Below are 27,458 nucleotides of genomic sequence, written 5' to 3'. Positions count from 1 at the left end.
CAGCCCAGCCAGAGTTCGAAAATGATAAATGCCTTAGGCGATTGAGGATTGATTTCCAATTTTTCTGGGTTGAGGATCTGCTCCATGGTAGAAAACTTCAAGTGAATTAAATTGATGCACCATCAATCACTCAGAATATTGTGAAGAAACCAATAGGCTTTAATTTACTTGCGAACGTAGCATATTCCTACTCTTCAGCCGTCCTGCACTGAGTTGCAGGGACTATGGAACAGCCACCTATATACAGGAGCCTGTGGGGAGGAGCCACATGTACAACCGGCTAATAGGTATGCTTGACCAGATACTTATACATTACAATGATTTACCACAGCCTGTTTCTGTGCTGTAATGTACTATGGTCCTAAGGGTGAGGTGTTGCACTTTGGGAGGTCAAATGTAAGGGTGATGTATACATTAATGGTAGGACTCAAAAGTATTAATATGCAGAGGAACCTGTAGGTTCATGTCCATACCTGTCTGAAAGTGGCCACACAAGTAGACAGGATAGTAAAGAAGACATACTTTATGCTATACTTTGGCTTCATTGGGTGGGGCATTGAATATAAAATTAGGTCATGTTGAAGCTATATAAAATTTTGGTTGGGCTTCTCTTGGAATACTGTGTAAATCTCATCACCGCATTACAGGAAGGATGTGGAGGGTTTGTAAAAGCCTCAGAAGAGGTTTACCATAAAGACTTATTAATTCCTCCTCTCCTGGAAGTAATGAACCAGATTGAAAAAGCACAAAACATACCAGATTCATGCAAAACAGCAATAATTACAGTAATACCAAAGATGGGGAAAGATCCACTAACACCAGCATCGTATAGACCAATATCTCTACTTAACACAGATTATAATAGCTAAACTATTATCAAACAGATTGGCCGACCATGTACCAAAAATAGTAAAACTAGACCAAACTGGATTTATTAAGAAAAGACGAACAACGGACAATATCTGTAAATTCATTAACTTAATCCATGCAGTACAAGGAAACAAAACTCCAACAGTAGAGTTTGCTTGAGACGCAGAGAAAGCCTTTGACAGAGTAGAATGGAATTATTTATTCAAAGTACTACAAAAATTCAGTTTACCAGAGAAATATATTAATTGGATTAAAGCATTATATAAGGGGCCATTGGCGAAAGTGACAGTAAATGGATATATATCAAAGCAATTTAACTTAAGCAGATCAACAAGGCAGGGATGCCCACAATCGCCCTTATTGTTCGCGTTAGCTATAGAACCACTAGCAGAAATGATAAGAACAGAAAATAAAATAACAGGGATAAAAATAAAAGACAAGGAATATAAAATCAGTTTATTTGCAGATGACGTTATAGTATACTTAACAGAACCAGAAATATCAATAAAAGAATTACATAAGAATTTGAAGGAATATGGAGAAGTATCGGGGTACAAGATCAACGCAAATAAAAGTGAAGCAATGCCAATGAATAATGCGGATCTCTCAAAGTTTAAGAAAGAATCACCATTTAGATGGCAAACACAAGCAATTCGATACCTAGCTTTACAACTAAATAATAATCTCGGCCATCTATATAAACTAAATTATCAGCCATTAATGAAAAAATTACAAGACGACTTAGAGCACTGGAAAGACTTACCAATAATATTAATAGGAAGGATAAACTGTATTAAAATGAACATCTTCCCAAGGATACGATACCTATTTCAATCATTACCAATTCACCTAACAGAGAAATTCTTCAAGGAGTTAAAGAAAATAATAAGGAAATTTTTATGGAAAGGGGGGAAACCGAAGATATCACTAGATAAATTAACAGAATGGTACAAACAAGGAGGCTTACAACTACCAAACTTTAAGAATTCTTATAGAGCAGCACAATTAAGATACCTATCAGATTTTTATCAAACAAGGGAAAAACCAGATTGGACCAGATTAGAGCTAGATAAAATAGGGGAAAAGATACCTGAACATATACTATATAAGTGGGATGAAAAATTGGTGCAACGTAGGAATTCACCAGTATTGCACCATCTACTCAACATTTGGAAGAAGATTCACGTAGAAAGGAATAAATAAATGATCAACTACCAAAATTCATATTGACACAAAATCAACTAATCCCTTTCACAATAAATAACCTTTCCTTCAGAGAATGGGAGAGAAAAGGGATCAAAAGAATAGAAAATTGTTTTTTGGGAAATAAATTATTATCTCTTGAACAAATGAAGGACAAATATAATATAACTCACGATACAAGGTTTGCATACCACCAACTGAAAACCTACTTGAAGGACAAATTGGGAAACAGTCTGAGGTTACCAGAAGGAAGCAATTTTGAATATGTGATTACAGACACAATGATAATTAAAAAATTTATAACAAACATGTACATCAAACTGAAAGAAAAGGAGAATGAGGAAACAAATTGTAAACCTAAACAAAAATGGGAACAAGATCTAAACATAAAGAATGAAACATGGGAAAAGCTATGCTCCAGAACTATGAGAAATACAATAAACACGAGGTTACACATGATACAATATAATTGGTTACACAGGCTATAACATCACACCCCAAAAGTTAAATAAATGGGACCCAACAGTATCAGACAGATGTTTTCGCTGTAAAAAGGAAACGGGAACAACAATACATGCAATTTGGACATGTGAGAAAGTGAAAAAAATTTGGGAAGATCTAAACCAGATATTAAATAAAATCACAAAAAGCAATATACCAAAAAACCCAGAGATCTTCCTTCTAAGTAATATAAGAAATAAAGAATTTGGACTCGATTTGGATGGAGCACAAAAAAGATTTATTATGATAGCGCTAGCTGTAGCAAAAAATGTATTATGTCAACCTGGAAATTAGAAGACAACTTGAGAATACAACAATGGTACATAGAAATAAATAAATGTATTCCATTAGAAAAAATAACATATAATTTAAGAAATAACATCACAATATTCGAACAAATATGGGAACCATACATGAAATACAATAGAGAAATCCTACCATGGACCTCCACCACCTAAAATGAGAGAAGGAGAAGACAATGAAATGAACTGACTCAGTATATAAAAGTAAAAGACAAAAATTTCTTGTTTATTTTTATTAAGTGACGATATTATTTAACGGGTTTAATGTATCTTATAGATTGGACTTTGAATAAATGGGAAGGTGGGAGAGGGAGGGGGGAAAAGGGGAGAAAATGACACTATATATTCAAGAGAAAAATGTCTGTATGTATTTTGGTCAGTATGGTTTATAGTGTGAAAAATAAAAAAATTAAAAAAGAGGTTTACCAGGAGGTTGCCTGGTTTAGAGGATTTGAGTCGAGGGAGAATTCGGATAAACTTGGGTTGTTTTCTCAGGAGCATAGGAAGCTGAGGGGAAATCTGACAGAAACTTCCCTCATGAGACAATCTTTTCATGAAGGCAAAAGCATCACACACTAAAGGGCATGCGGTTAAATTGAGAGAAGAAAGTTTAAGGGAGATGTGTGGGGCAAATATTTTATGAAGCAGTGGGTGTGTGGATCAGGCTGCCAGCAATAGTGGTGCAAGCAGATACAATGGAAGTTTTATAAGAGGGGTCTAGATAGACACATGAATGTCAAATGGATTGAAGTCTATCTATCAGGTGCAAGCAACAGATTTTTCGTTTGATTTGGACATCATATTCGCACAGATGTGTGTGCCATGTGCTGTTCCATTTTCACAATCTTTTGATCAACACTTACAACCTTCAAGAAGTGAACTCTTGAATTCCAAAGTCCTAACGGCTATGGACCAAGTTTTGGCAAACAGGATTAGTAAAGATTAATGCTCGATATTCGATATGGACACGATGGACTGAAGAGCCAGGTTCTCTGCTCCATGATCTTCCAGATTGTACCTACTCAGTAGGAACTGTTTACAATGGCCAATTAATCCACCGACCAGCACGTCTTTAGAATGTGGGAGGAAACAAGTACGCTGGGGACAAACCCTCGTCGTTGGAAGGTGAATGTGCAAATTCGGCTCAACACCCAGTGGTTTGTATTGAACTCGAGGGCTGTGAGCCTGCAGTTGTTCGAGCAATAGAAGCCAATAAGGTTATAGCATAGCACGACAAGCAGGATTGAGATAATGATCGGATTGCCCATAGTGTTGATTGAAAAATGATACATTTTAAAATAATTCTCTGAATAACATAACGGGATAGGATACTCACCTCATTGTACCGCTTCATCTGAAGACGGTAGAACGAAGCTAAAAGAAAATGGTCAAGCACTTGGACTAGCAATGTTCTGACGCGGGCAATTGTGCAACGGCTTGAACTTTTCCCGACGCAGATGGACTTCCACGGTGATTAAACATTAAATTGTTACTTATCATTCTAATTTATTGATCTTGTAATTGTGTTCCGAATCCTTTCCAGCGTTTTTTTAAAAATCACCTTCCTAAAACCATCACTCCTTCTCCCCATTCCGACAGCAAGTTGAGTGGAAAAGGTTCGGGTCTGCCTCGCAACTGCGGTCGGACTTGCACCGTTGAAAAATGCATCAAGTGGCATCGCCTCAACTTGCGCACACCTCGAACGAGCACGTTGGGAAGAACAAAGTGAGCAGCCACAGTCACCCAACGGACTGTCTGCGAACCTCGGCGTGAGCATTCCGCCCCCGAGCCAAGACACACGCAGCGTCACCAGAAACAGAAAGCTGCCCGCTGATGACGCCAGCTGCCGCGCTTCTTCCTGTGTTTGGTTCAACGGTTTGGGATGGGCCAATGAGCGAAGAGGTGTTGGCGTCTGGTTCTGTTCCTTGTGACGTACGCGCGCGGGAGGCGTCAAGGGAAGGGTGGGAGTCTTGACTGATTGAGGGAGGTGGCAGAGGCTGGAGCTCGGCGGGCGAGTGAAAAAGGAAAAGGAAGCGTTTGCCAACTGACCCGGTGCCGGGGCACCGATCAGCTGGCTGGAAGTTACCAGCGGGAAGGCACCGCACGAGAACTTGTATTCCGGTCGAGGAGGAACGTCAGGTGTTGCGACTCATTTGGCGCGACTTGTTCCGCGTTTGGGACGGCCATGCGAGGACCGAGAGCGAGCCGCTGCCGAACACATTGTCGGCCGCGCTTGGCGGGGACGGTTACCGCGGCGTTTTAGTCACGATTGCACGGTGCTCGTTAGTTTGCTGGTGAAGTTTTCTCGGCTGGGTGAGCGGAGCGAGTTCCCCGCTGTCGGGACTGCCTTTATTTTGTAACTGCGCGTCTTCTCTCACTGCTCTCTGTTTTAAACATCGTTCTCTCTGACAGGGCTGCCTTTTCGGCGAGGGGGATGCCATTCCTTCACCGTAAGACGTTCGTCAAACGAAAGGTGCCGGCCGACTTGAAACCGGACGAAGAAGTTTTCTTCTGTCGGATGACCGGCGAGATCTTCAGGAACTATGAGTGAGTGGTATTTCTTCACCCTTCCGCCCGGTTACTGAACTGACTTCCACCCAGATGCTGGAAGCGAACGGCTGGGGGAGACTTTTCCCACCGGCGCCTTTAGTTTTGTTTAAATCGACAAACGTTAACGGAACGGGGTTCCCCCCGCCCCCGCCCCGGCCGCCGCCTCGCGTTGCTGTACTTTCGCCAGAACCCGTGGCGGGTTGTCAAGTGCTCATTAAACGTGTCGTCTGCCGAGTAGGCCTTGTACATTTCTTCATCTACTGTGATGGCCGAGGTTTTTTCTTTAAAAGCACACATGCATCCCGGACGGATTTGTACCATGCCTTGGCCCTCTTTCGATGTGCCAAGTCTGGTGCTTTATTTTTCACACTCGTCTAATCCTGAGGAACAACTTGAGTTTCTGGGCGACATGTGGAGAGCGTGGGTTGTTTTGGGTGGTTCTCCGATTGATCGTTTTTGTCCGAGGACTCCGTAATGGGCCTAGTTTGGAGAGTCGGCGACTTGTTTATCTGTAAGCATCCATGCTGCAAGTTCGACATACTGTCATTTTAAGATGCTGTTCGTGTATTATCTCCCTTAAAACATAATCGCAACACAAACATTGAATTCAATTATTTATGTTCAGATGGTCAAAAGACGAAAGGCTTGTCAAAATTGTCACAAATTAATATTTTAAAAGTGCGAGGATGAACAGATTTTTTAAAAATTGGAATTGTGCTTTTATTCTATTATGCTCATTGTTTTTAGAATTGAGCATCACAACTGTCTATTGTTTCTTATCGAAGGCTTAATTATTCTGTTGTTGCTGATTTATCTTTGGAAGTGCAAAGATCATGTATTTTTTTAAGCAATTTTGACCATTCAGCCCATTGAGTGCCCTACTATTCAATCATGAGCTGATCGATTTTCCTACTCTGACTCAGTGCCTGGCCTTCTCCCCATAGGCTTTGTTGCCTTGGCTCTTCACGAACCTATCAATCTGTGTTAAATCAATCTCATAGTCTCCACGACTCTCTGTGGCAACAAATTCCACAGATTGACCACCTTCTGTCTAAAAGAATTTCTCTGCATTTCTGTTCAAAGCGGACCCCTATCAGTCCTGAATTTTTGCCGCCTTATCCAAGACTATGGGAAACAACCTTTCTACGTCTGCTCTGTCTGTGCCTTTCAATATTTGAACTGTTTCAGTGATTGCCATCATTCTCCTAAATTCCACAGAGCGAGGACCCTCATGTTCCTCATACCCTTTAATTCCCAGAATCATCCTTGTGAACCTCCTCTGAATTCTCTCTGTAATGTCTCTCTGCTGCATCCTTTATTCAATAAAGAGTTCAAAGCTGCTCACGATACTCCAAGTGAAATCTTAGCAGAGCCTTATAAAGTCTCAGCATTAAATCCCTGCTCGTGTATCCTATTGTTCTTGAAATGAATGCCATCATTGCATATGCCTTCTTCACACAGACTCAATATGAAAGTTTACCTTCAGGCTGTCTTGCACAAGGACTCCCACATCCCTTTGTATCTGGGTATTTTCAACTTTATCCCCATTTATTAAAGTAGTCTGCAGGTTTATTTTTTTCTACCAAAGTGACTTAACAACATTGTATTTGATTTGCCACTTCTCTGTCCATTCTCCTAATCTAAGTCTTTCTGCAGCCTTGCTGTTTCTTCAACATTACATGCTGCTCCACCTACCTCTATCATCTACAAACTTGGCCGTAGCGGCAGCTACACTGCTCCTACAATAGCACACACACAACCAGACGGGTTGAGCTCAGTGAGCAGACTCATTTATTGCAGGCTTCTGGGCTGCACTTGTACTCCCAGCCCGGACCTGGCTGAGAACCGTGCTGGAGGGTGCTGACATCACCCAGGTGTCACGTGGTCCCCCAGCACGGGTTTCTGAGCCCCGTGCTGGAAGGAAGGGAAACCCCCCCCCCCCAACGGCACCATTTTGGCTGGCTGCCCTGCCTCATGACTTACAAGCGGGGCCGGTTCACCTGCCTTGGGGTGAGCCACCACACAGCCCCCCCCCCCCCCCCCCCCAGAACTGGCACCAATGTCCTTTTTCGCCGGATGGATCGAGGTACGCTGGCTTCAGCCTGTCCATGGTAAACGCCTCCTGCCTGCCGCCAGTGTCTAGTGTGAACGTCGAGCCGGAACGCTGTATAACCCTGTACGGTCCCTTGTACGGTCACAGCAGAGGTGCCGTGGTCGGGTCCCGCCGAACGAAAACGTACTTCGTGAAAAGCATTTCACCGGGCAGATGCCATGCCTGGGCAGCGGTGGGGGTTCGAACAAGTCCAAGTGTTCCCTGAGGTGAGGAAGTATTTCATTTGGCGACCACTGGGGATTGTGAGGTGCGTTGACAAACTCACAAGGTAGTGCCAGCAGTGCACTGTAGACCAGCTCAGCTGATGACGCCTGCAGATCTTCCTTGAGAGTGGAGTGGATGGCCAGGAGTACCCAAGGCAGTTTGTCCACCCAGGCGGGCAATGAGCGCCGACTTAAGGTGACGGTGCAGCTATTCGACCGGTCCATTGGCCTGCGGGTGCTAGGCCATGGTACGGTGTAGCTGGATCCCCAACACACACAACCAGACGGGTTGTTGGCAAGCTGTGCCTAGAGCGCAGATGTGAACTGGGCACCCCGATCACTGGTGAGGTGACCCAGGACGTCGAACCAGGCGACTCAATCATGCAACGGTGCTCGGGAGCAGAAGTCAGTGGAGGTGTCTGGCATTGGGATCACCTTGGGCCAGCGAATGGTGCAGTCCACCACCGAAAGCAGGTAAAGGTTGCCCCGGTAAATGGGTAAGGGCCCGACGATGTCCACATGAATGTGGCTGAACCGTTATCGGATGTGCTCGAACTCCTGGTGTGCCTGTGCTCCTTGGACGCCTGGCAATGGGTGTATGTTCTGGCCCAGCCTGCGATCTGCTTCCGCAGCCCATGCCATACGAACCGTTCTGCCACCATCTGGACTGTGGACCTGATGGACGGATGTGAAATGTCATGGATGTGATGGAAGACCTGCCTGCGCCACTGCTGGGGAACCACAGGCTGTGGGGTGCCCAAGGAGATATCGCACAGGATGGTGCCTTCGCCACTCGGAGTCGGGAGGTCTCGGAACCGCAGGACCGTGATGGCGGTCTTGAAGGCCTGTGTCTCCTCATCAGATTCCTGGTCCCAGGCGAGCTGGTCAAAGTCGAGGCTGGGCGTCAGCGCGCAGATGGAAGGTCGCGAGAGTGCATCGGCAACCACATTGTCCTTCCCCGCCTTGTGCTGAAGGTCAGTGGTAAACTCTGACACAAAGGAGAGATGACGCTGCTGGCGGGCCGACCAGGGATCCTTTGCCATCACGAGCGCCTGTGTTTGTGGTCGGTGAATGCCGCAGCGCCAGGTACATGCCCAGTTATTCGCCGTCGAAGGCACTGTACTTGCTTTCGGCGGGCGGAGCAGGTGGGTGAAGAATTCCAGCAGCTTCCAATGTCCATTCACTTGCTATTCCAGGACAGCACCGACGGCTGAGGCATTGACAGAGAGTGCCATATGCAGATCTGTGTGCGGGTGGGTAAGCATGGTGGCCTTGAACGCAGCGCAGACTTCTGGGTTCCAAGCTAGTGTCTTGTGTTTGGCCGTGATGAGGGCGAATAGCGGCTGCATGATGCGTGCAGCTCCCAGGAAGAAGTGGTTGTAAAAGATGACCATACCCGCAAACTCCTGCAGCCCCTTCATGCTGTCCGGGCGTGGGAACTCCCTGATAGCGGCGACCTTTGCAACGGCGGGCGTGGCTCCTTCGGCTGTGATGGTATGGCCCAGGAACTGCATGGACTCTTTCTCGAACTGGCACTTGGCCAGGTTGATGGTAAGGCCGTTGTCGGCCAGCTGGGAGAAAAGGGCACATAGGTGGGCCTTGTGTTGCACTCGGTCCTTGCTGGTGATGAGGATGTCGTCCAAATAAATAAAGACAAAATCCAAGTCCCTGCCCACAGAGTCCATGAGGCGCTGGAAGGTCTGAGTGGCGTTCTTGAGCCCGAATGGCATGTGCAAGAATTCCAACAAGCCAAAGGGGGTGATGATGACCATCTTGGGTATGTCCTCAGGGTGCACTGGGATCTGGTGATATCCGCGCAGTAGGTCAACCTTGGAGAAAACCCTCGCACCGTGCAGGTTGGCCGTAAAGTCTTGGATGTGAGGGATGGGGTAGCGGTCAGGAACTGTTGCCTCGTTGAACCGTCTCTGCAGGGGCGCCAGGCCCCGGAGGCTTTCAGGACCAGGTGTAGCGGCGAGGCCCACGGGCTGTCAGACCGCCGAATGATCCCCAGCTCCACCAGGTGCGAAAACTCCTCCTTCGCTACCTGGAGCTTGTCAGACGGGAGCCGGTGTGCCTTGGCGTGAACCGGTAGGCCCAGGGTGGGGATGTGGTGGAACACCCCGTGGCGCGACGAGGCAGCAGAGAACTGTGGCTTGAGGAGTGTCGGGAACTCGTCTCTGGGCGTACTGATTGTGGCCATCTGCAGTCGCTCTGAGCGGGAGGTGTCGAGGTGAACGGCCTGGAAGGTACAGGAATCCACCAGGCACCTATCTCGAATGTCCACCAGAAGCCTGTGTTCAAGGAGGAAGTCTGCACCCAGGATGGCAGTTGGGAGGGACGAGACGGTGAACCTCCACACGAAATTCCGTTGGCCGATCTGTAAGTGGACTGTCTTGTCTCCATATATCTGGATTGCCGTTGCGTTGGCCACACAGAGGAGAGGTCCACGAGGTCGGCTCCTGGACTCGACGGCCGTGGCCAGGATGATGCTGCTCTGGGCTCCAGTGTCAACGAGGAAGTGTTGGCCGCTGACTGAGTCCCGCAGGTAGAGGAGGCTGTATCATTGGCCAGCTGCCGCAGCCATTAACAGCAGCCGACCTGGTCGTTTCCCTGGAATGAGCAGGGCTGTCGACACTTCCGAGCCTTGGTTCCACAGCGCTGGTGGTAGAAGCAGAGGCCTGGAGCGGATGCTGTGGCCTTGGTTATGCTCTTGGGGGCCCCTGCAGGGGCCAGGTGCTCTACCGCAGCGCTAGGGGTGGGCTTGGCGTGGTCGTGCCCGAGCCTCATGACCTGCTGGACCACTGATCCCTCCGGGAATCGTGCGAGCCATAGCTCTTGGGCCTTCTGGGCGATCTTCCTCTGGTCGGTGAAGCTCTCCTGGACTATCAGCGGCCGGATGTCCCCGGGCATATGGTCGAGGAAAATGCGCTCAAAAAGTGGGCAGTTGGTGTGCTCACACATAAGCATCTCGTCCATCAGGACGTCAAGGTGCATCAACCGAGCGGCACGCTGGTGTCTGGATAGTCCGAGGGACCCAGTAAGCACTCGCTTGATGGTCTCGTATTTGTCCTCGGTGGGTGGGTGCTGAACAAGGTGCAGCACGCATCTGGCAGTGGCCTTGTCCAGGGCAGCGACCACATGGTAGAATTTGGTCGTGTGGGACGAAATGTGGAGGAGGTGAAACTGAGCCTCCGTATGGCCGAACTAGGACTCTGGCTCCTGAACCCAGAATTCAGGCAGTTTCACGGCTATAGCACTGATCCCAGGCTCGCTCATGATGGTTTCAAAGATGTTTGAACCAGTCGGGGTCATCTATTGTAGTGGTGGCTACACTGGTCCTGCAATAACACGCACACAACCAGAAGGGTTGAGCTCAGTGAGCAGACTAGTTTATTGCAGGCTGCTGGGCTGAACTTATACTCCCAGCCCGGACCTGGCTGAGAACCGCACTGGAGGGCGCTGACGTCATCTGGGAGTTGCCTGGTCCCCCAGTGTGGGTTTATGAGCCCCCGTACTGGAAGGAAGGGAAACCTCCCCCCCGAAGGCGCCATTTTGGCCGGCTGCCCCGCCACGTCATGTGGCTTACAAGCGGGACCAGTTCACCTGCCTCGTGATGAGCTGCCACAATACAATTTTTTTTTAAAAAAGTGGCCCCAACCCTGACCCCTGTGGAACACCTCTAGCAACCAACCAGAATATGATCCCTGCCAATCATCCAATGCTTTACCCATACTAGTAGGTTTCCTGTTGGACAATGGGCTCTTGTCTTGTTAAGTCGCCTTGTGTGTGGCACCTTGTCAAAGACCTTCTGAAAATCTAAATGTTCAGCATCCACTGCATCTTTTATCTAGCCTGCTTATCACTTCAAAGAATTCCTATAGGTTTGTTAAGTCAGATTTTCCCATAAGGAAACCACGCTGTATTTTCATGTATCTCAATAATTTCATCCTTGATAATGGACTTCCTGACTTGACCTCAAGCCTTTTGGTCTACAAGTTCCTTTCTGCAGCCTCCTCCTTGTCTGAATAGTGGGATGATCTTTGAGATCAAAAAATAAGAATGGTATTGAATATGTCAAGATTAGTAGCCTCTTCCAATTTCAAATACATGTGCATTATTTATTTGATACCAATTTCACACCTTCATGAAAACAGATGTTGATGTTATCTTGTGAATATTTTTATATTTTCAATTCCAGTTACACAATCTGTTGGTGATTCCATATTCCATATCCAATGAGTAGCAAGTTTCATCCATGAGACCATTAGAAATAGAAGTAGGAGTATCTAATTTGGTTCCAAGTGCCTCTTCCATTTACTAAGATCTTGGCTGATCTTGTACCTCAGTACCATTTTCTTGCCTAACTTTGTAAATGTAGATTGATCATCTTCCATTCACAGAATTGAATAGAATTCTGGCTATATTGAATATCTGAAATTATTGAATTTGTTCTGGGATGATTGTATGCTTAGTTGGAAGATGTCATGCTGTTCCACAAGTTCTTATTGAGCTTTGTGGGACTGTATCAGAAGCCAATGACAGAGATTGGACTGGAGATTTGATAGAAAATAATAAAACAAGTTTAGGGTTACATTTGAGGTCTGAATGGAGATGAACAATAAAGTAATCTGCATTTAGTTTTCACATGAGCATTGAGGATCGTATATTAAATGTAAATTGCTGCTTCCCATTAAAATATTGAATGACTAATCATATTAAATTTTGAAGAATTCATGAGAGTGCTTCTACTTCCTCTTTGTTGTGTCATCAGAAATCTTGGCAAACTTCTGCATGTGTGTGGTGGAATGTGTGCTGACTGGCTGCATCACAGCCTGGTAAGGGGGCAGAAGCCATGTAAAAGGCAGTGTATTCAGCCCAGAACATCACAAGCAAAATTCTTCCCCACCATTGATGGTATCTACATGCTGTCGGAGTGCAGCATCAATTATAAGATTCCCACCACCCAGGTGCTGCCATCAGGAAGGAGGTCCAGGTGCCAAAGGACTCGTACCATCAAGTTCAGGAATAGTTGCTACCTTTCAACTATTAGTCTTTTGAACAATAGGCTCCTACAGTGACTCATTTAAGGATTTATATATTTATAACTTTGTACAGTCTTTGCTTACAGTTCTTTTGTGTACAGTTTAGTTATTGGTATAGAAATTCTGGCTAGCCCTTAGAAAAAGAATCTAAGGGTTGTATGTGATGAATGAATTGCCAATAAATTTGAACTTTAAAAAGGGACTATTTCAGAGGGTGGTATGGTATCTCAGTTTGATTAAATTCATTATTTTGCACTTAAGTAATATTTTGATTATTCTTTACAGTGACTTTTTTGAAAGAACCATACTTTGCAACAGTCTTGTATGGAGCTGTGCTATTACAGGAAAGTCAGGGCTGACTTATCAGGAAGCAATTGAGTCTGAAGCCAAGGCAAGACAGAATCTTCAAAATTTCCCTGAGCCCCTGGTGGTTCCCATCCTTTACCTTGCATCACTTACTTCATGCTCACGACTCCATGAACTATGTGATGATCTCTACATGTATACTCAGGATCGATACTTTGCTGGAGAGATTGTGGAAGTAACCAGTCTTAATGGTCTCAGGTATTAACTTGATTTAACATTTATTTTCCTTCATTGTTGCCCTAATTAAAGTTTAGGTTAAATGGTGATGAGTTAAAGTCCCATTCCAAATAATTCTGTAAACTATTTTGATACTGAAAGTGCTGTATTGTTTTTGCTTAGGGTAGCACTTTGCAACTGTAAAGTTAACCTTTGATACTGTCTGCCTATGTTATTCAAAGAAAAACTGGAAAACCACCATCAACATAAAACAAATTAATTAGTTATTCAGCTTATTGTATGTACCAAAGTCTTGTACAAGATACTTGTCGAATTGAAGTGACAAAAGTTTAATTGTTGATTAACTTGTAGATGTGAAAGTTTTTTTTTAAATGCAACACATATAAACAAAAACTTTTTTTCAAGTTGTTTGTCCTTTTTTCTTTAAATTTTTAGCGAGGAAACAATGCAACATCATACATTTTGCCACAGAAGTAAAATGATTAAAATGGTCGATGAGAAAATATGCTCTGAAATCAGATACTATAAATACACACGTTGAAGTTCATGGCTAATATATCAGAACAATAATTTTCAGACTTTAGTCGCTGGAACTTGTAAAGTCCCATGTTATTGGAAGAAAAGGGTTTAGGAGTGGTGATCGTTCTACCTACTACACATGATTTATATTTTCACTCAAAGTAATAGAAGATGCAAGGAGCACCTGCATTTTGATGTTGAGATTGTTGTGTTTAATTCTTGAAAATTTGTGTTTGGAGCATTCTTGTGTACAAATGGCTTGCATACCTTTAAATATGAAATTACAAAGGAAAAAAATGTCTACGTACAGTGTAATTTCTAAAAAATCAGAGCGAGGATTTTTAAAAATTTGCATGTTTGAAATACTGCTTGACATTATTTGCAATTCTGGTTTCAGAAGCAAATGTTGGGTGCTAAATGTCGAGGCAAGGATCAAAGCAAATTATGTTTTCATTAGCTATAAATTTCTATTCCACTTAATTGATATCTTGTTTTGGTAGGCAAACGTGCAAAGTTTTGGAAGTTTTGACCCCACCAGTTCTAAATGGAACAACTAATGGACACATAAGCAATAGAGCTGAAGATGTTGTAATCATCATTAGTGATGAAAGTGAAAATGAGGAACAATCCAAAAGTTGTACGACTTCTACGCCATTTGGGTAAATCTTCATATTACAGTACACCTGATTAAGTCCTACACTTAAGCTGGTATTACTAAGTCATGAATATGAATTGTTTGATTAGAACAATTTGTATATCCCCTCGCATGTGTTCAAATGCAGAACTGCAGATACTGGAACTTGGAGCAAATTGAGTTGCTGGAGGATCCTCCATTGTTAAAAATGATCAGTGTTTCGGGTTAGAACCCTTTATCGGGAGTAAAGGATAATATCTTTTTGAAGGAGGAAGGAAGCTAGGGAGGGGCTGAGGGTAATGGTGAACCTTGATGAAGATGGGAGTAAATGTTCAGCCAGCAGAGTGCCTTGCTCATGCTTTACTTTGTAGTAGCTGTTTGAATAAAGTTGTGTGACACTGCAATAGCGGATGAAGAGCTGGGTGATACTGTTCGAGGTTTGGGTGATTATCATTAAGAATAATGCAAGTGCATTAGTTAGGCATTTTCAGAGTTAAATCTCGAGCAATTGAAAAATGCACTTCTCTAGCATCTATCAATTCCCATAGGTACTGGATACTAGGGGTTTTACTGTATTTCCTCATTGGAGAAATGAATCTTGTTGTCAAGTACAGCATGCAGATGGAATAAATCCTTTCTGTTGAAGCTTCCCAGTTGTGTGAACAAACTCAAATTAAGTATATTTGAGATGCCACAAAGAGAAAAGATAAGGCGGTGGGGGGTATAGATTTTTGACCAATTGTGCAAACAAATTGTCTTTGGTTTTATATTAGTGTTATGGTTAAGGTCATACAGGGAGGTTTAAGACCCTGATAGCTATTGAAATGAAACAGTTCTTGAAATGTGAGGTACAGGACTTCAGGCTTCCGTATATTCTGACTGAAAGCAACCAGGGTGATGTAGATCTTTTATGATGGCTGCCTTGAACCATCATCCCTCTCCATTATCTTCAAAGAAGGGAAAGTCTGTGTCTGTGATAGATGTGGCTGTATCTGACATTTTCTGCAACCTTCTGTATTCCTGGATATCTGTGTTTCCAAACCAGGCTATTGTGCAACCAATGCACTTGCTTGCAGAAGTTTAATAGCATCTTTGACATAGTGCCAAATCTCCTCAAACTCCTTAAAATAGAGGGATGCTTCAATGTATTGGTCTCAGGAGGAAACTTCAGATTATGTGGACATCCATGTTGATGCTGGAAAATTGATTTTTTTAGATACTTTATGGACTTCCAAAGGATCAGATAGCGTGAAGCAATTAGAACTAATGTTCTCATATGTGCCCCATTTGGTAGCTTGCTTTGGGCCATTGATGTTTCCAGCAGCAGTTTCTGTTTGTTAATTGTGTATGAACTGGAGTTGTAGAATTAAGAAATTACTTTGAAACAAAGCTTCCAATTTTCAATCATCCTTTCTAAAGAATCTGGATTGCACAACAATAATGTCAGTTTTGGTTAAACGAAGCGGATAATTGAACTGAAACTAAGTAGAATGTATTTTATTTAACTGCAGAATTTTCAAGAGTATCAAGTAAAATTTAGGGAACAGCCACAGGGTCAGAATAGAAATTGAATGTGGTAATTTGAAATTCCTACACACCATTAGGAGTGTAGGCCATTTTTAAAAAAAAAACATAATTTTTGCCTGAATTGGAAATAATGTATTTGAATGTTTTAACAACAGTATATTTCAAAATGGCAGTTTTATTTTAAAGAAAAAACAGAAAAGAAACAAAATGGAAGTTCACATTTATAGAGGCTGGGAGCAGGTGTGTTTTTTTAAAATTGGATTTGCTTATGTAAAATCCAGAATTTTCTAGTTCAGAGGTGTAATGTTGAACATTTACTGCCATTAAAGCTCTAAATTTCATAAACTTGATTCTGGATCAGCTTTTATCCATTTACCATTCTTGAGTAATTAAGATATATGAAATATACAGTATATGTTCTGAAAAATACATATTCTGATTTCACTGAGATGGTAGTCACTTGTGTTCACTGAAGCTTTGTAATGTTGAGCATCTCCATTTGAATGAGAAATATTGTTAACATTTGACACCATTTCATTATTTTTGCAGGAAAAACAAGGGCAACATTGATGTAGCTTTATTTAAGTATAAAGTGAAACCACTTAAAACTGAAGGAAATGAAATCATACTTCAAGCTGCTCAGATGAAGTGAGTGTTTTCTTTGAAGATTAAAATCCATTTGACTATTGCAATATCTGGTGTAAGTTGTCATTCTTTCTTTGGAAATTTAATGCTGACTTAATGCAGGGTCAATATTTCAGGTTGTTCAGTATTCCTAAATGAAAGGTGGGTTAGCAGCAAGCAAAGTGTTGGCATGGTGGAGAATGGAGAAATGTAATGGAATGTGATTGAAAGTAAGGAATAGCAGGGAAAAGAAGACATGGTTTAAAGACATGAAGTGTTGTACGGTAGGATAAAACAAATGGGGGGAAAAAATAGTGTGTAAGAAGGTATTGCATGTATAATTTTATTGTGCATATTGATTAGGTGGAAATTACCACAAGATGGTAGCATTCCAGGATCAGATTGAGGATAATATAGACATGACAAAGCTTAGAAAGAAGATTTCCTTTTGGGTGGACTCGGATAATAAGCTTGAGAACAGGTTAATGAATGGTAGTAGATATTTAAGCAGCTAATTCAGAAATTATAACAGTCAGAAAAGCCTTGGGGAGAAACTCAGATATTCTGAGGTTAACAAAAGATGAGAAAAATGGTCAACTAAAAACTGCCATACACAGTGGCTGAAGTTGGTGGTAGACCAAAGGACTGAATTTTTCAGGAACCGGCAGCAGTGGACTTGCATGCTAATAAGGTTAAGTAAATTAGCCAGAAAAGCCTGCATGAGCTTCTATGAATTTATTAAAAGAAAGAGGGTGTGAAATTCCTGGAGAACATGACAAGGCAATTGATAATAGTGTAATAAACAAGCCGTTGTCATACCCACACTCCTGTTCGGCTCCGAATCATGGGTCCTCTACCGGCATCACCTACTGCTCCTAGAACGCTTCTACCAGCGTTGTCTCTGCTCCATCCTCAACATCCATTGGAGCGCTTTCATCCCTAACGTCGAAGTACTCGAGATGGCAGAGGTCGACAGCATCGAGTCCACGCTGCTGAAGATCCAGCTGCGCTGGGTGGGTCACGTCTCCAGAATGGAGGACCATCGCCTTCCCAAGATCGTGTTATATGGCGAGCTCTCCACTGGCCACCGTGACAGAGGTGCACCAAAGAAGAGGTACAAGGACTGCCTAAAGAAATCTCTTGGTGCCTGCCACATTGACCACCGCCAGTGGGCTGATATCGCCTCAAACCGTGCATCTTGGCGCCTCACAGTTTGGCGGGCAGCAACCTCCTTTGAAGAAGACCGCAGAGCCCACCTCACTGACAAAAGGCAAAGGAGGAAAAACCCAACCCCAACCAACCAATTTTCCCCTGCAGCCGCTGCAACCGTGTCTGCCTGTCGGACTTGTCAGCCACAAACGAGCCTGCAGCTGACGTGGACTTTTACCCCCTCCATAAATCTTCGTCCGCGAAGCCAAGCCAAAGAATAAACAAGGGAATGGAAAATATTTTAAATCACTATTTTGCATCAGTTTCATAGTGGAAGATGCTGATGTTAGCCCATCAGTTATAAAGGAATTATAACCATACCTATCAGGACATAGAGAACCACTTTTGAGAATGTTAACAAATTGGAAGTGGCAGACAGCAAGCTGTCAGAGTTTAAAGTAGGAGTAAGGCATTCTGTGAGAATCTCTGAGAACCTACAGCAAGATGGATAAGAATGGGGGGGGGGGGGGAAATTGGCAAATTGAGTTCAATATAAAGTGAAGTTGTTGACTGGGATCAAAAATCATTATGTACTCTAAATGGGTAATAGACAGCAAAGGAGTGGCATGCAGAGGCATCTGAATGTTCTTGTGTACGAAGCCAAGTCAACAGCATACAGATGCAGCAAGTAATTAGTCAATTAGCATTTTGCTTTTGATGGAGGTTGGATTTTTTTTTAAAATTTCATTTGTACAGGCTGTTTGTTGGGACACACATAGAATACAATTGTAATTGATAAGAAAATTTGATTTTGGTGGCAGACTAAGTCCTTGGGATGAGAGTTGTCCAGTCATGAGCATCTCTGATTTCTTTGGTTTTTGGAGAAATGAGGTGATTGTATGAAACGGGATTCAAAAGGGGCCTGAGATGTTGAGCTATTTCCTATCATGAAATTCTCAAATGAAAAGACTTGAGTACAAGATTAGAGGTAGTCATTAAAACCCAAGATATGTATAAGTTACTTCTCATAGAGGTTAGTAAATATCTGGAATGCTATTTCTTAGAGGGTTATGATCAAGAGATCACCGGAGGTACTTCAATAAGGTTATCTAATTTTCACAGGTTGAAATTAACAAATATGAATGAGTCACAGAGGATGTTGATCAGGTTGTGGCAGCCTTGGGATGGTGGGTGGCAGGTGATCCATTCCCACTGGTGTAATTTGTTATATATGCATAATCTGTCTTTGTGTAGCTACAATTTGGGTTTCTCTTCTTACTAGTCGCAGGAAAAATCAATATTCCCGAGACAAATTGAAGCTCTTCCTCAAACAGCATTGTGAATTACAACATGGCTTGCTTAAGGTTAAGGTAAGAATGACCTTTTTTCAACATATTGGATGATCATTAATTTTCAAGAGGATTATTTGTTGTTTTGATATCAGTGGATGAGTACAAGGTTTGTACTTGTACCTGTTGTGGACTTTCTTTCAAAATAGCTTTTACATTGATCCTTGAAATGACACCAAATAGTGGAGCTTGAAAGAAATGTACATAGAGCCTTTTTTTTTTTGCTGTTTCTCTCCACTCTGGTTATCCTATTTGTTTCATTTAGGCTAGTCTCTATTCTGGTATAAATTACAACATTTTAATGTATCCAATTTCAAGAAATGGCAACTTCAAAGTTTAAATGTATAATCTTGTGTATACCAAGATGTACTGTAGATGTAAAAACACTTTGTATGATATTCGGACAAGTCCACTCAGTGCAACAATAAATATAGTATTACAGTCAGTCAAATAGTGCAGGATGGAGAGAAAAATACAAAAACATAGTACAAGGTATATAATAAAGTACAGTTTTTAAAAAAAACACACCTTTTGCCAGTGAATGATCCAGTTAAATCTGATGACAGCAGGAAAGAAGCTATCCTTCAATCTCGAGCATCTTGTTATCAAGTAAATGCCTCTTCTGTGTGATAAAGGGAGAGAAGAATGATGTGGGTGGGACGAGTACTGTGAGGTATTAAACTGCTTTGCTGAGTCAGTGGGAAATGTACACTGAATCAAGGTATGGGAAATTCGTTTGTGTGATGGCCTAATGTGTTTTCAATTCCTGGCGGCAGTATTTTGCAGTCTCGGGTAATGCAGTTTCCTTTACCAAGCTGTGATGCATCTGGATATTGAGAATAAGGATCAAAGTTGGTTAATACTGCTTCAATGTAGGGTATGAAGGATAACCTGAGTTGTGACTAATGCTTTTGCACATTGCTCATTTTCACTTTCCTGTTCTGAACGGATGATTTTTTTTGTTGTTGTTTCCTTCCAAGTTTCTCAGATTCCCTTTGACTGCCACGAGAGGGTGCTGGAGTGTTATATTTGTAATTTGTGGTTAAGATTGTATAATTTTGAATTCAAAATGGATGCTACAATGAATCATTAGGAGAAAATATTTGAAAGTTTAATTCTGGAAGGATATTTTGAATTGTTAGTCTTTAGCACTATGCCATATCTTCTGAGCTTGTTCTTTGGCTTTCTCTTCTATCTTGGTTTTAAATCTTCATAACCATATAACCATATAACCGTTTACAGCACGGAAACAGGCCATGTCGGCCCTTCAAGTCCGCACCGTTTCACTTGAACAACTCCACTAGTTCCTCCGCAAACTCCTGAGGAAGTAGAGGATGCCGTATATAATTGTGTAAAAGTCAGTACCACGATTAAATCAACCCCCTATTTTTGGCCAAAACAAAAATTGGGAATCTCTACCCTCTGCATATCGACCAATGACCCTACCCCACCCCAAAATTATCTCCTAAAAGTTGCATTTACCTTCCAGAAGGAAAAATACAGATGCACAAATAGTCCAGCTTAATGATTTCAATTGCAAGATTATTTTCTTTCTGTCATAGGACATTACAGGACAGAAAAGTCCCTTTGGCTCATGATGTTGTGCTAACCTAGATATAACTACTCCACAACCCTCTATTTTTATTACATCTAAGAGTCTGTTTAATGTTCTTATTATAACAGCTTCCACCACTACCCCCAGCAATGCATTCCAGCAACCCATCATGGTGATTTTTTTTAAATTCTGTATAATCCGCATTACTCATTGGCATCACTTCACTTTTATTTGTGTTGATCTTGTACCCTGATATTTCTCCATACCCCTTCAATTCAACTAGCATTTCAATTTTATTAGCAGAAATGGATGCAGCTCTCAAGTCAGAGCGGCTGATAATCGACCAGTCTGCCCCGAGGGCCAGAGAAATTTTCAACCACTGGATTGCTTGTTTCGATTACTACATCTTATCCTAGTTAATGATATGCAAAGCAAAACACTGCAAATAATGAAAATCTGAATTCAGTAAATACTAGAAATGGTCAATTGATGTTTTTTTCAAGATTATTTTATTGTCGTGTAATACAGAAAGATTCAAGATTCAATTTATTGTCATGTAATAAAAATAGTGGTTGCCATCTCAGCAGAAATTGCCTGAAGTGCTTCTTGCAGTCAGAGAAAGAGAAGCAGAAGATATTTCCTCCCAGAGTCACTGAGTGCCTTTGGATTCATCTCCAGTGCACCTGCAGCCACACAGTCCAGTCCAAATCATCGCCAACCAAAGCTCCAGATCCCAACGTCCAATTATGATTAGACACCCTCTCGCATCCCGATTCTGATACCTGGGACACCTTCGATCAGTCTTGAGCCAGTCTCTAGCAATCTGCAGCCTGGTGTGAGACCCTTGACTGCAGTTTCCAGCAGCCCATAGCCTCTGTGGGTTCCTCTCTTCGAGTCACCAACAGCCTGCTGCTTGTGTGGGTCCTTCAGTTGCAGAACCCCTCACTGGTCCGCTGCTATGGTCACCATCCTGTAGGGTCGTCTCCTCTGCATCTTTCTCAAATGGGCGGTGGTCTCCTCTTTTACTGGTGCCCTGTGCTATTCCCCGAGTCTGTGACCCTTTGTGGCCACTGCCGATCATGGGAACAGATCTTGGGCACAGATCCAGTGGTCATGGGATTTTAAAATCGACTACCATCAGCTCCTTTTAACTTGGGTCCACACCAGTGGCAGTGCTGCCATTACACTGAGGTTGATGACTTAATTTTATTCCTGTTTGTGAACGATTGAGTTGCAAAATTCATTTAATGTATTATTTAAAGTAGGATGATACATTCCACTCAAACATCTGAAAAGTCTTCTTTTATTAAGAATTTTGACTTCCCACTCCTGTCATAGAGCTCTCAATTGCATCTCTTCTCGTACTTCCCTCACCCTACCTTCCCCAAAGCAAACCAGGAGAGTTTCTCTTTTGTCTTTGCTTTCCACCCTACCAGCCTCTACATTCAACAAATCTTACTAATACTTCTGACAACTTCAAGACCCCACTGCCAACCCCATCTTACCTTTCCTACTTCCATCTGCTTTTCATTCGTATCAGTCACTTTAACACTTTCTGGTCTGTTTTCCCCTTTCCACTCCCTCTGGTAAACCCTGCTGTAATTACAGAAAGTGCAAAGTTTGTCCCTATGGTTCCACCACAACCTCCCCCACGACTCGTTCAAATCCTCAACAATCTTTTGAAGGGAGGCAAAGTTTCGCATGCATATCATCCAACCAGATCTACATTGGGTTCAAGCTGGAACTCTCATTTGCTTACCATTTTAATTCCCCAAACAATTCCAGCACAGGCATGTCTTTCCTTGGCCTCATCCATTGCTAGGATAAAGCTCAATATAAACGTCTTGAGCAGCCTTAAAGCCACATTAATACCACCCCCCACCCTGCAACCTCTGCTTCTTGTCTCACTCACTCTTTGCATTTCACCCCCCCCCCCTTTCTCTGGGGTGATCTTCTCTTCGATGTCTCTCAACTTCTGTCCAATATCCAATCACTTCCTTAGCTCCTCCTCAAGCTTTCTCGTTGCCCATTTTCCCCTACTTGCGATTACCCTATCCTGCTTCTATAAAGGTCACAACTCCAAATTTTGACTGTAGCTTTTCTTTGTCATTTGGATAATTAAATCCATTCAAACTCTGTTTATGCCTTGTCTAATCTATATTTGTACTCCATTATTATCCTCTTGATGACCTGCTATTTCTTTGCAAGCTTAGGTATACAAGATTTTTCAAATGGATGGGATGGTTAGTGTAGCAGTTCAATTCTGGCTTTGTCTGTAAAGAATTTGTGTTTTCTCCCTGTGTCTGAGGGTTTTCTCAGTACTTTGGTTACATCCCACCCTTCAAAATGTGAATCTGCAGGTGCTCCAGTTGTGCTCTCCTCTACGTGAGAGAGACTGGAGGGGAGATGGCTTCATGGAGCACCTTGGCTCTCTGCCACAATAGCGAGTATTCCCAGTGGTAACCTTTTCAGTTCCCCACCCCATTCCCTTACCGACATTTCTGTCCTTGGTCTTGCGCACTGCCAGACTGAGACCACTGGCAAATGGAGGAACAACACCTCATTCTGTCTGGCCACCCTCCAACCAGGTGGCATTAACATTGGATTCTCTGGTTTTTTTTTTTTAACCCCCACATATCCCTATGTCTCCTTTCCTCTTCCTTTGTCTTTCCTTTTCCCTCTGTCTCCTTCCCCCAGCTCTGTATTCAGAGCCTAATTCCACCCTCCCCCAATCAATTCTCACCTTTCCTCTCTCCTATCCTCCAATCCATGACCAATTATCACCTTTTATCTGTTTGTCTGTGCTCCTCCACCTGCCCTTTCTTCCGCCCAACCTTTCAATTCCTGCTTTTTACTTGTTCCTTGAAGAAGGGCTTGGGCCTGAAACATCGGTTATATGTCTTTGCCTCTTACAGACGCTGCAAAACTTCCTGAGTTCCACCAACATTTGATTTTATTAAAACTGAAGACTTATTTCAACCAATTGCTTTCTCCAAGTTTAAAATACTGGAGGGAATTAGAGATGAGAAAAAGTGAGACCATGAAAGAAGTTGAAGTGGAATTAAAAATGTTAGAGTAACAGTGTTACTGAAACCAGAACTGACATGGATCAGAGAACTTTTCTGTGTTTTCCACATCTATCATCTAACTACAGACTAATGTTTTCTTGAAGAACTTGTTCTCTTTAAACCTTGTTATTTGGTTATCTTCGATTAGTGTACAAGTATCTTTTTGTCCATTTGTAGAATTTTTAAACATGGCACCTTCTGGCCCATGAACCTATATGCTGCTCAAATACACTAATTAACCTACAAACCCTGTATGTTTTTGAAAAATGGAAGTAAACCAGAGCACCCAGAGGAAACTCACAGAGGACATTGCCAGATTTTTTAATATCCAGTTCAAATGTCATTTCACTAACAGCTCTTCTGCATGTTTAAAATAATTTGGTTGTGCTTAGTTGAGAGATAAATGTCAGTGTTCCGCTTTGTTCAATTTATTCGTGTGCTCATTCCCAATGTCTTTGCTTTGATTCAGTCCACAACAGTTCATAAATACAAGCTTTCAGAGCAAAACTTTTCACATTTGTTCCCGGATGATCTTTCAACGCTTAATCTGGGTTCTAATCGAGAGCGAGGAAGGATTCCTAAGATTTGTTCTTCTTTAACAAATGTGAGTATAAAATAATTGTCTGTATAATCTTGTGACCTTCCGCTCCATCCACAACTCCTTCAACCTTCGTATCATCTGCAAACTTACTGACCCATCCTTCCACCTCTTCATCCAGATCATTTATAAAAATCAGAAAGAGCAGGGGTCTCAGAATAGATCCTTGTGGTACTCCACTTATCATTGACCTCTAGGAAGAATACTTTCTTTCCGCTACTCTGCTTTCTACCTGCAAGCCATTTTTTTAATCCACAGATCCCATGCCTCAAAACTTGTGCACGAGTCTCTCATGGAGGACCTTGTCATATGGCTGACTAAAATCATATAGACCACATCTATCACCCTCATCAATTTTTGATATTTTCTCAAAAAAACTTAATGAGGTATGACCTTCCCTTCACAGTCATGTTGACTATCCTTGAGTAGTCTGTATTTTTCCAAATGCTCATAGATCCTATCCTTAAGAATCCTCTCAAATAGTTTGCACACCACTGATGTAAGACTCACTGGTCTATAATTTCTAGGATTCTCCCTATTTCTTTGTAAACGAGGATCTATGTTTGCCATTCTCCGATCCTCAGACACCTCCCCTGCAGTCAGAGGCCTCGAAGGTACCCCTGAGGTACTATATATTGCATCTGGCCCTGGGGACTTAGAAATCTTAATGTTTTTAAGAAGATTCAGCACCACTTCTTAATCTCAACACTGTCCAGCACACAAGCCTGTTCTATTCGAACCTACCCAACTTCCTCTGCCTCCAAGCAAAGTTACCTGGTTTATCCTTTAGCAGCCCCACCTTCATTCTCATCTTCCTTCTGTTCTTCATGTATGCATAAAACACCTTGGGAGTTCTCCTTAATCCTACATGCCAAGGCCTTCTCATGCCCCCTTATATTCTTCCTCTTGACTAGCTGCCTTATCTGTTTCATCAACCATGGTTCCCTTATCCCAATGGATATTTGATTTGTTACTGCCCCCTTATTTCTCCTCCCACCAATCACCGTTCTTTTCAACCCTTGCCCTCTGCTCCCTTTTAAACTGCACTTGCCTCCAGTTGGTTCCCGACACTCAAAGCTCTCTTGAGTCTTTTGCTCCTCCTCTCTCAGCAACAGTCCCAAAATTACTCATCTTGCTGTTGAATCCATTCAAGCTCAGTTCATGTATTTTTAAAAAAATTATCCTTTTGCAGACTGATTCGATTTGCTTTCCCATTCACTTTGTTTTTGTGTGTTTTGATGCTTTGAACTTTTATTGGCTATTAATATAAATCATTTATACATTATTTTATTAAAATTTTATTTTCTTTGCAAATTTAGCTAAATTAATCTTTTTCCAGTATTTATGAGCAAATTGTTTTGCCCTCAGTTGGACCACATCTAATTTGGCTTTCTGGTTGGCAAGCAGGGCACCCAAGTACCTAGTATGAAAACGTTTCAATGTAACAGAAGTATGAATATCTTCTAAATTTTCTGCCGACAATATGATTATATATTATATAATATCAAATTTTGCTTCTTTTAAAGCCTATATTTTACCATCTGACTGGAAAGCATGTAATGTGACTGCACTTCATTTTCACTTGTCTGGTAGATTACCTGAGAGTGCAGCAGTTTATTGTTAGTAGTGGCTTAAATTTTATTTAAGTTCTAATGGGCTTTTCTTCATAAAAAGCATCTTCTTGGAATCCATTTCATTGCTTTTTCTGCTTGGCAAAAAAAAGTGCTGATGTTTAGAAGTAGGTTCAAAAGTTTTTATTGCTGGCCTACTGTGGACCTCCACCTCCTAAAATGATAGAATGAGAAGAAGTCGAAATGACCTGATCCAGTGTGTAAAAGTAGATGACACAATTTTCTTGTTTATTTTCATTGTGTGATGACACTGTTTAATGGGTTTATTGTATTGTATATGTTGAATGTTTAGTGGGTAGGGAGGAGGGGGTGGGAAAGAGGGAGGGAAGGGAGAGGGAAAAGGGGAGAAAATGACACTGTGTACATGCAAGAGGGAAATGTTTGTGTGTATTTTGATTAATATGGTTCATAGTGTGAAAAAAAAAGTTTTTATTGCTTTGCCTTTCAATGGAAAAATCTTTGCATCTTTTCATAAGACTACAGTTATGGGTAAAAACAAATTTATTTAATTTTTTAAAAAAAAGAAAATATCAGGTCAGGTAGCATATGCGGAGATGGAGCAAAGTTATCATTTTGATTCACTGATCTTTCACCAGAACTGGAAAGAGTTCAAGGTACAGGAAAAGGGGGAAGAAACCAATTTGATTAAATGACAAAGGAATTATCACTTTTGGAGGTGTAATTTGCAATTATTATTGAATTGCATATGGCCTTGACTACAGAAAGCTAGTGGAAAAATGAGATGCAATTTCTCATTTGCTTCATTGTAACAACCTAGAATGCTGAAGATTAAAGTCAGTGTGAAAGTGAATGAACAATTTAATTGGTAGAAAACCAGAAGCTTCAGCTAATGCTTGGTGGCTGAATGAAAGCATTCTGCAAAATGACTGTTTAAGTTGCTTTCTGTAAAGGCAGTTACATCATATCTAGTGAATGTTTGTGAGACCCTAATAAATTGCTTTTTCACCCAGAAGAAATGGTAGATTCTGAATGGTGAAGAAGAAGATAACCAAGGTTTACTATCCAAGAATAATGAAATTCAGCTGAACAAGTTATTTTTTTTCCTTCCAGTCACAGTCAAATAGTGCTACTGATGGAGAAGCTTCAAGGTACAAAAACAAATCTACACGAGAAATTGAAAAGATGCAAAGGCAAAAAGAAGAAATGAAAGGACTAGGTATACACTATCATTTTTGCATCTGAAAGAATAATCGGTGGCTTACTTCATGCTTCCTATTACTGGCAGATTGTGATAGGGAAATGGAAGTCAGGGTTTGGGTTGAGATTACATTTTCGTTTTCCCTTCTCACTGGGGTTAGAACCTTTATGAAGTGCAATAATTGTAGTCAATCAATAAGCTGAACATGTGGATTGAAGGTTCACCTGGTCACTAAGAGTGTACCATTGGTGAAGGTTATGAAATTGATTTAATACTATTAAATTTTATTTAATTTTAAATAATATTTTAATAAGAATT

At 42.0% G+C, this 27,458-nt stretch overlaps 1 protein-coding gene across 6 annotated transcripts in view; it reads left to right on the top strand.

Moving 5' to 3' along the window:
• The window catches only part of baz1a (bromodomain adjacent to zinc finger domain, 1A), an 81,193-nt gene that overhangs the window by 7,339 nt on the left and 46,396 nt on the right, over positions 1 to 27,458 (top strand). For 4 of the 6 annotated variants that reach the window (XM_069916763.1, XM_069916762.1, XM_069916764.1 and 1 more), the window contains 7 exons: positions 5,289 to 5,423; positions 13,070 to 13,348; positions 14,347 to 14,505; positions 16,557 to 16,655; positions 19,063 to 19,150; positions 24,222 to 24,356; positions 27,053 to 27,158. In XM_069916763.1, coding sequence (XP_069772864.1) covers positions 5,289 to 5,423; positions 13,070 to 13,348; positions 14,347 to 14,505; positions 16,557 to 16,655; positions 19,063 to 19,150; positions 24,222 to 24,356; positions 27,053 to 27,158 — 1,001 coding nt within the window. Of the gene's footprint in view, positions 1 to 4,822; positions 5,190 to 5,288; positions 5,424 to 13,069; positions 13,349 to 14,346; positions 14,506 to 16,556; positions 16,656 to 19,062; positions 19,151 to 24,221; positions 24,357 to 27,052; positions 27,159 to 27,458 lie in introns of those variants that run through there. The other 2 variants (XM_069916765.1, XM_069916767.1) reach the window with 2 other exon arrangements.

Source organism: Narcine bancroftii, chromosome 2 (genome assembly GCF_036971445.1).
Source record: "Narcine bancroftii isolate sNarBan1 chromosome 2, sNarBan1.hap1, whole genome shotgun sequence".
Taxonomy (NCBI): domain Eukaryota; kingdom Metazoa; phylum Chordata; class Chondrichthyes; order Torpediniformes; family Narcinidae; genus Narcine; species Narcine bancroftii.
The sequence above is the reverse complement of the archived record's forward strand: the minus strand, read 5'-3'. Positions and strand labels throughout refer to the sequence as shown.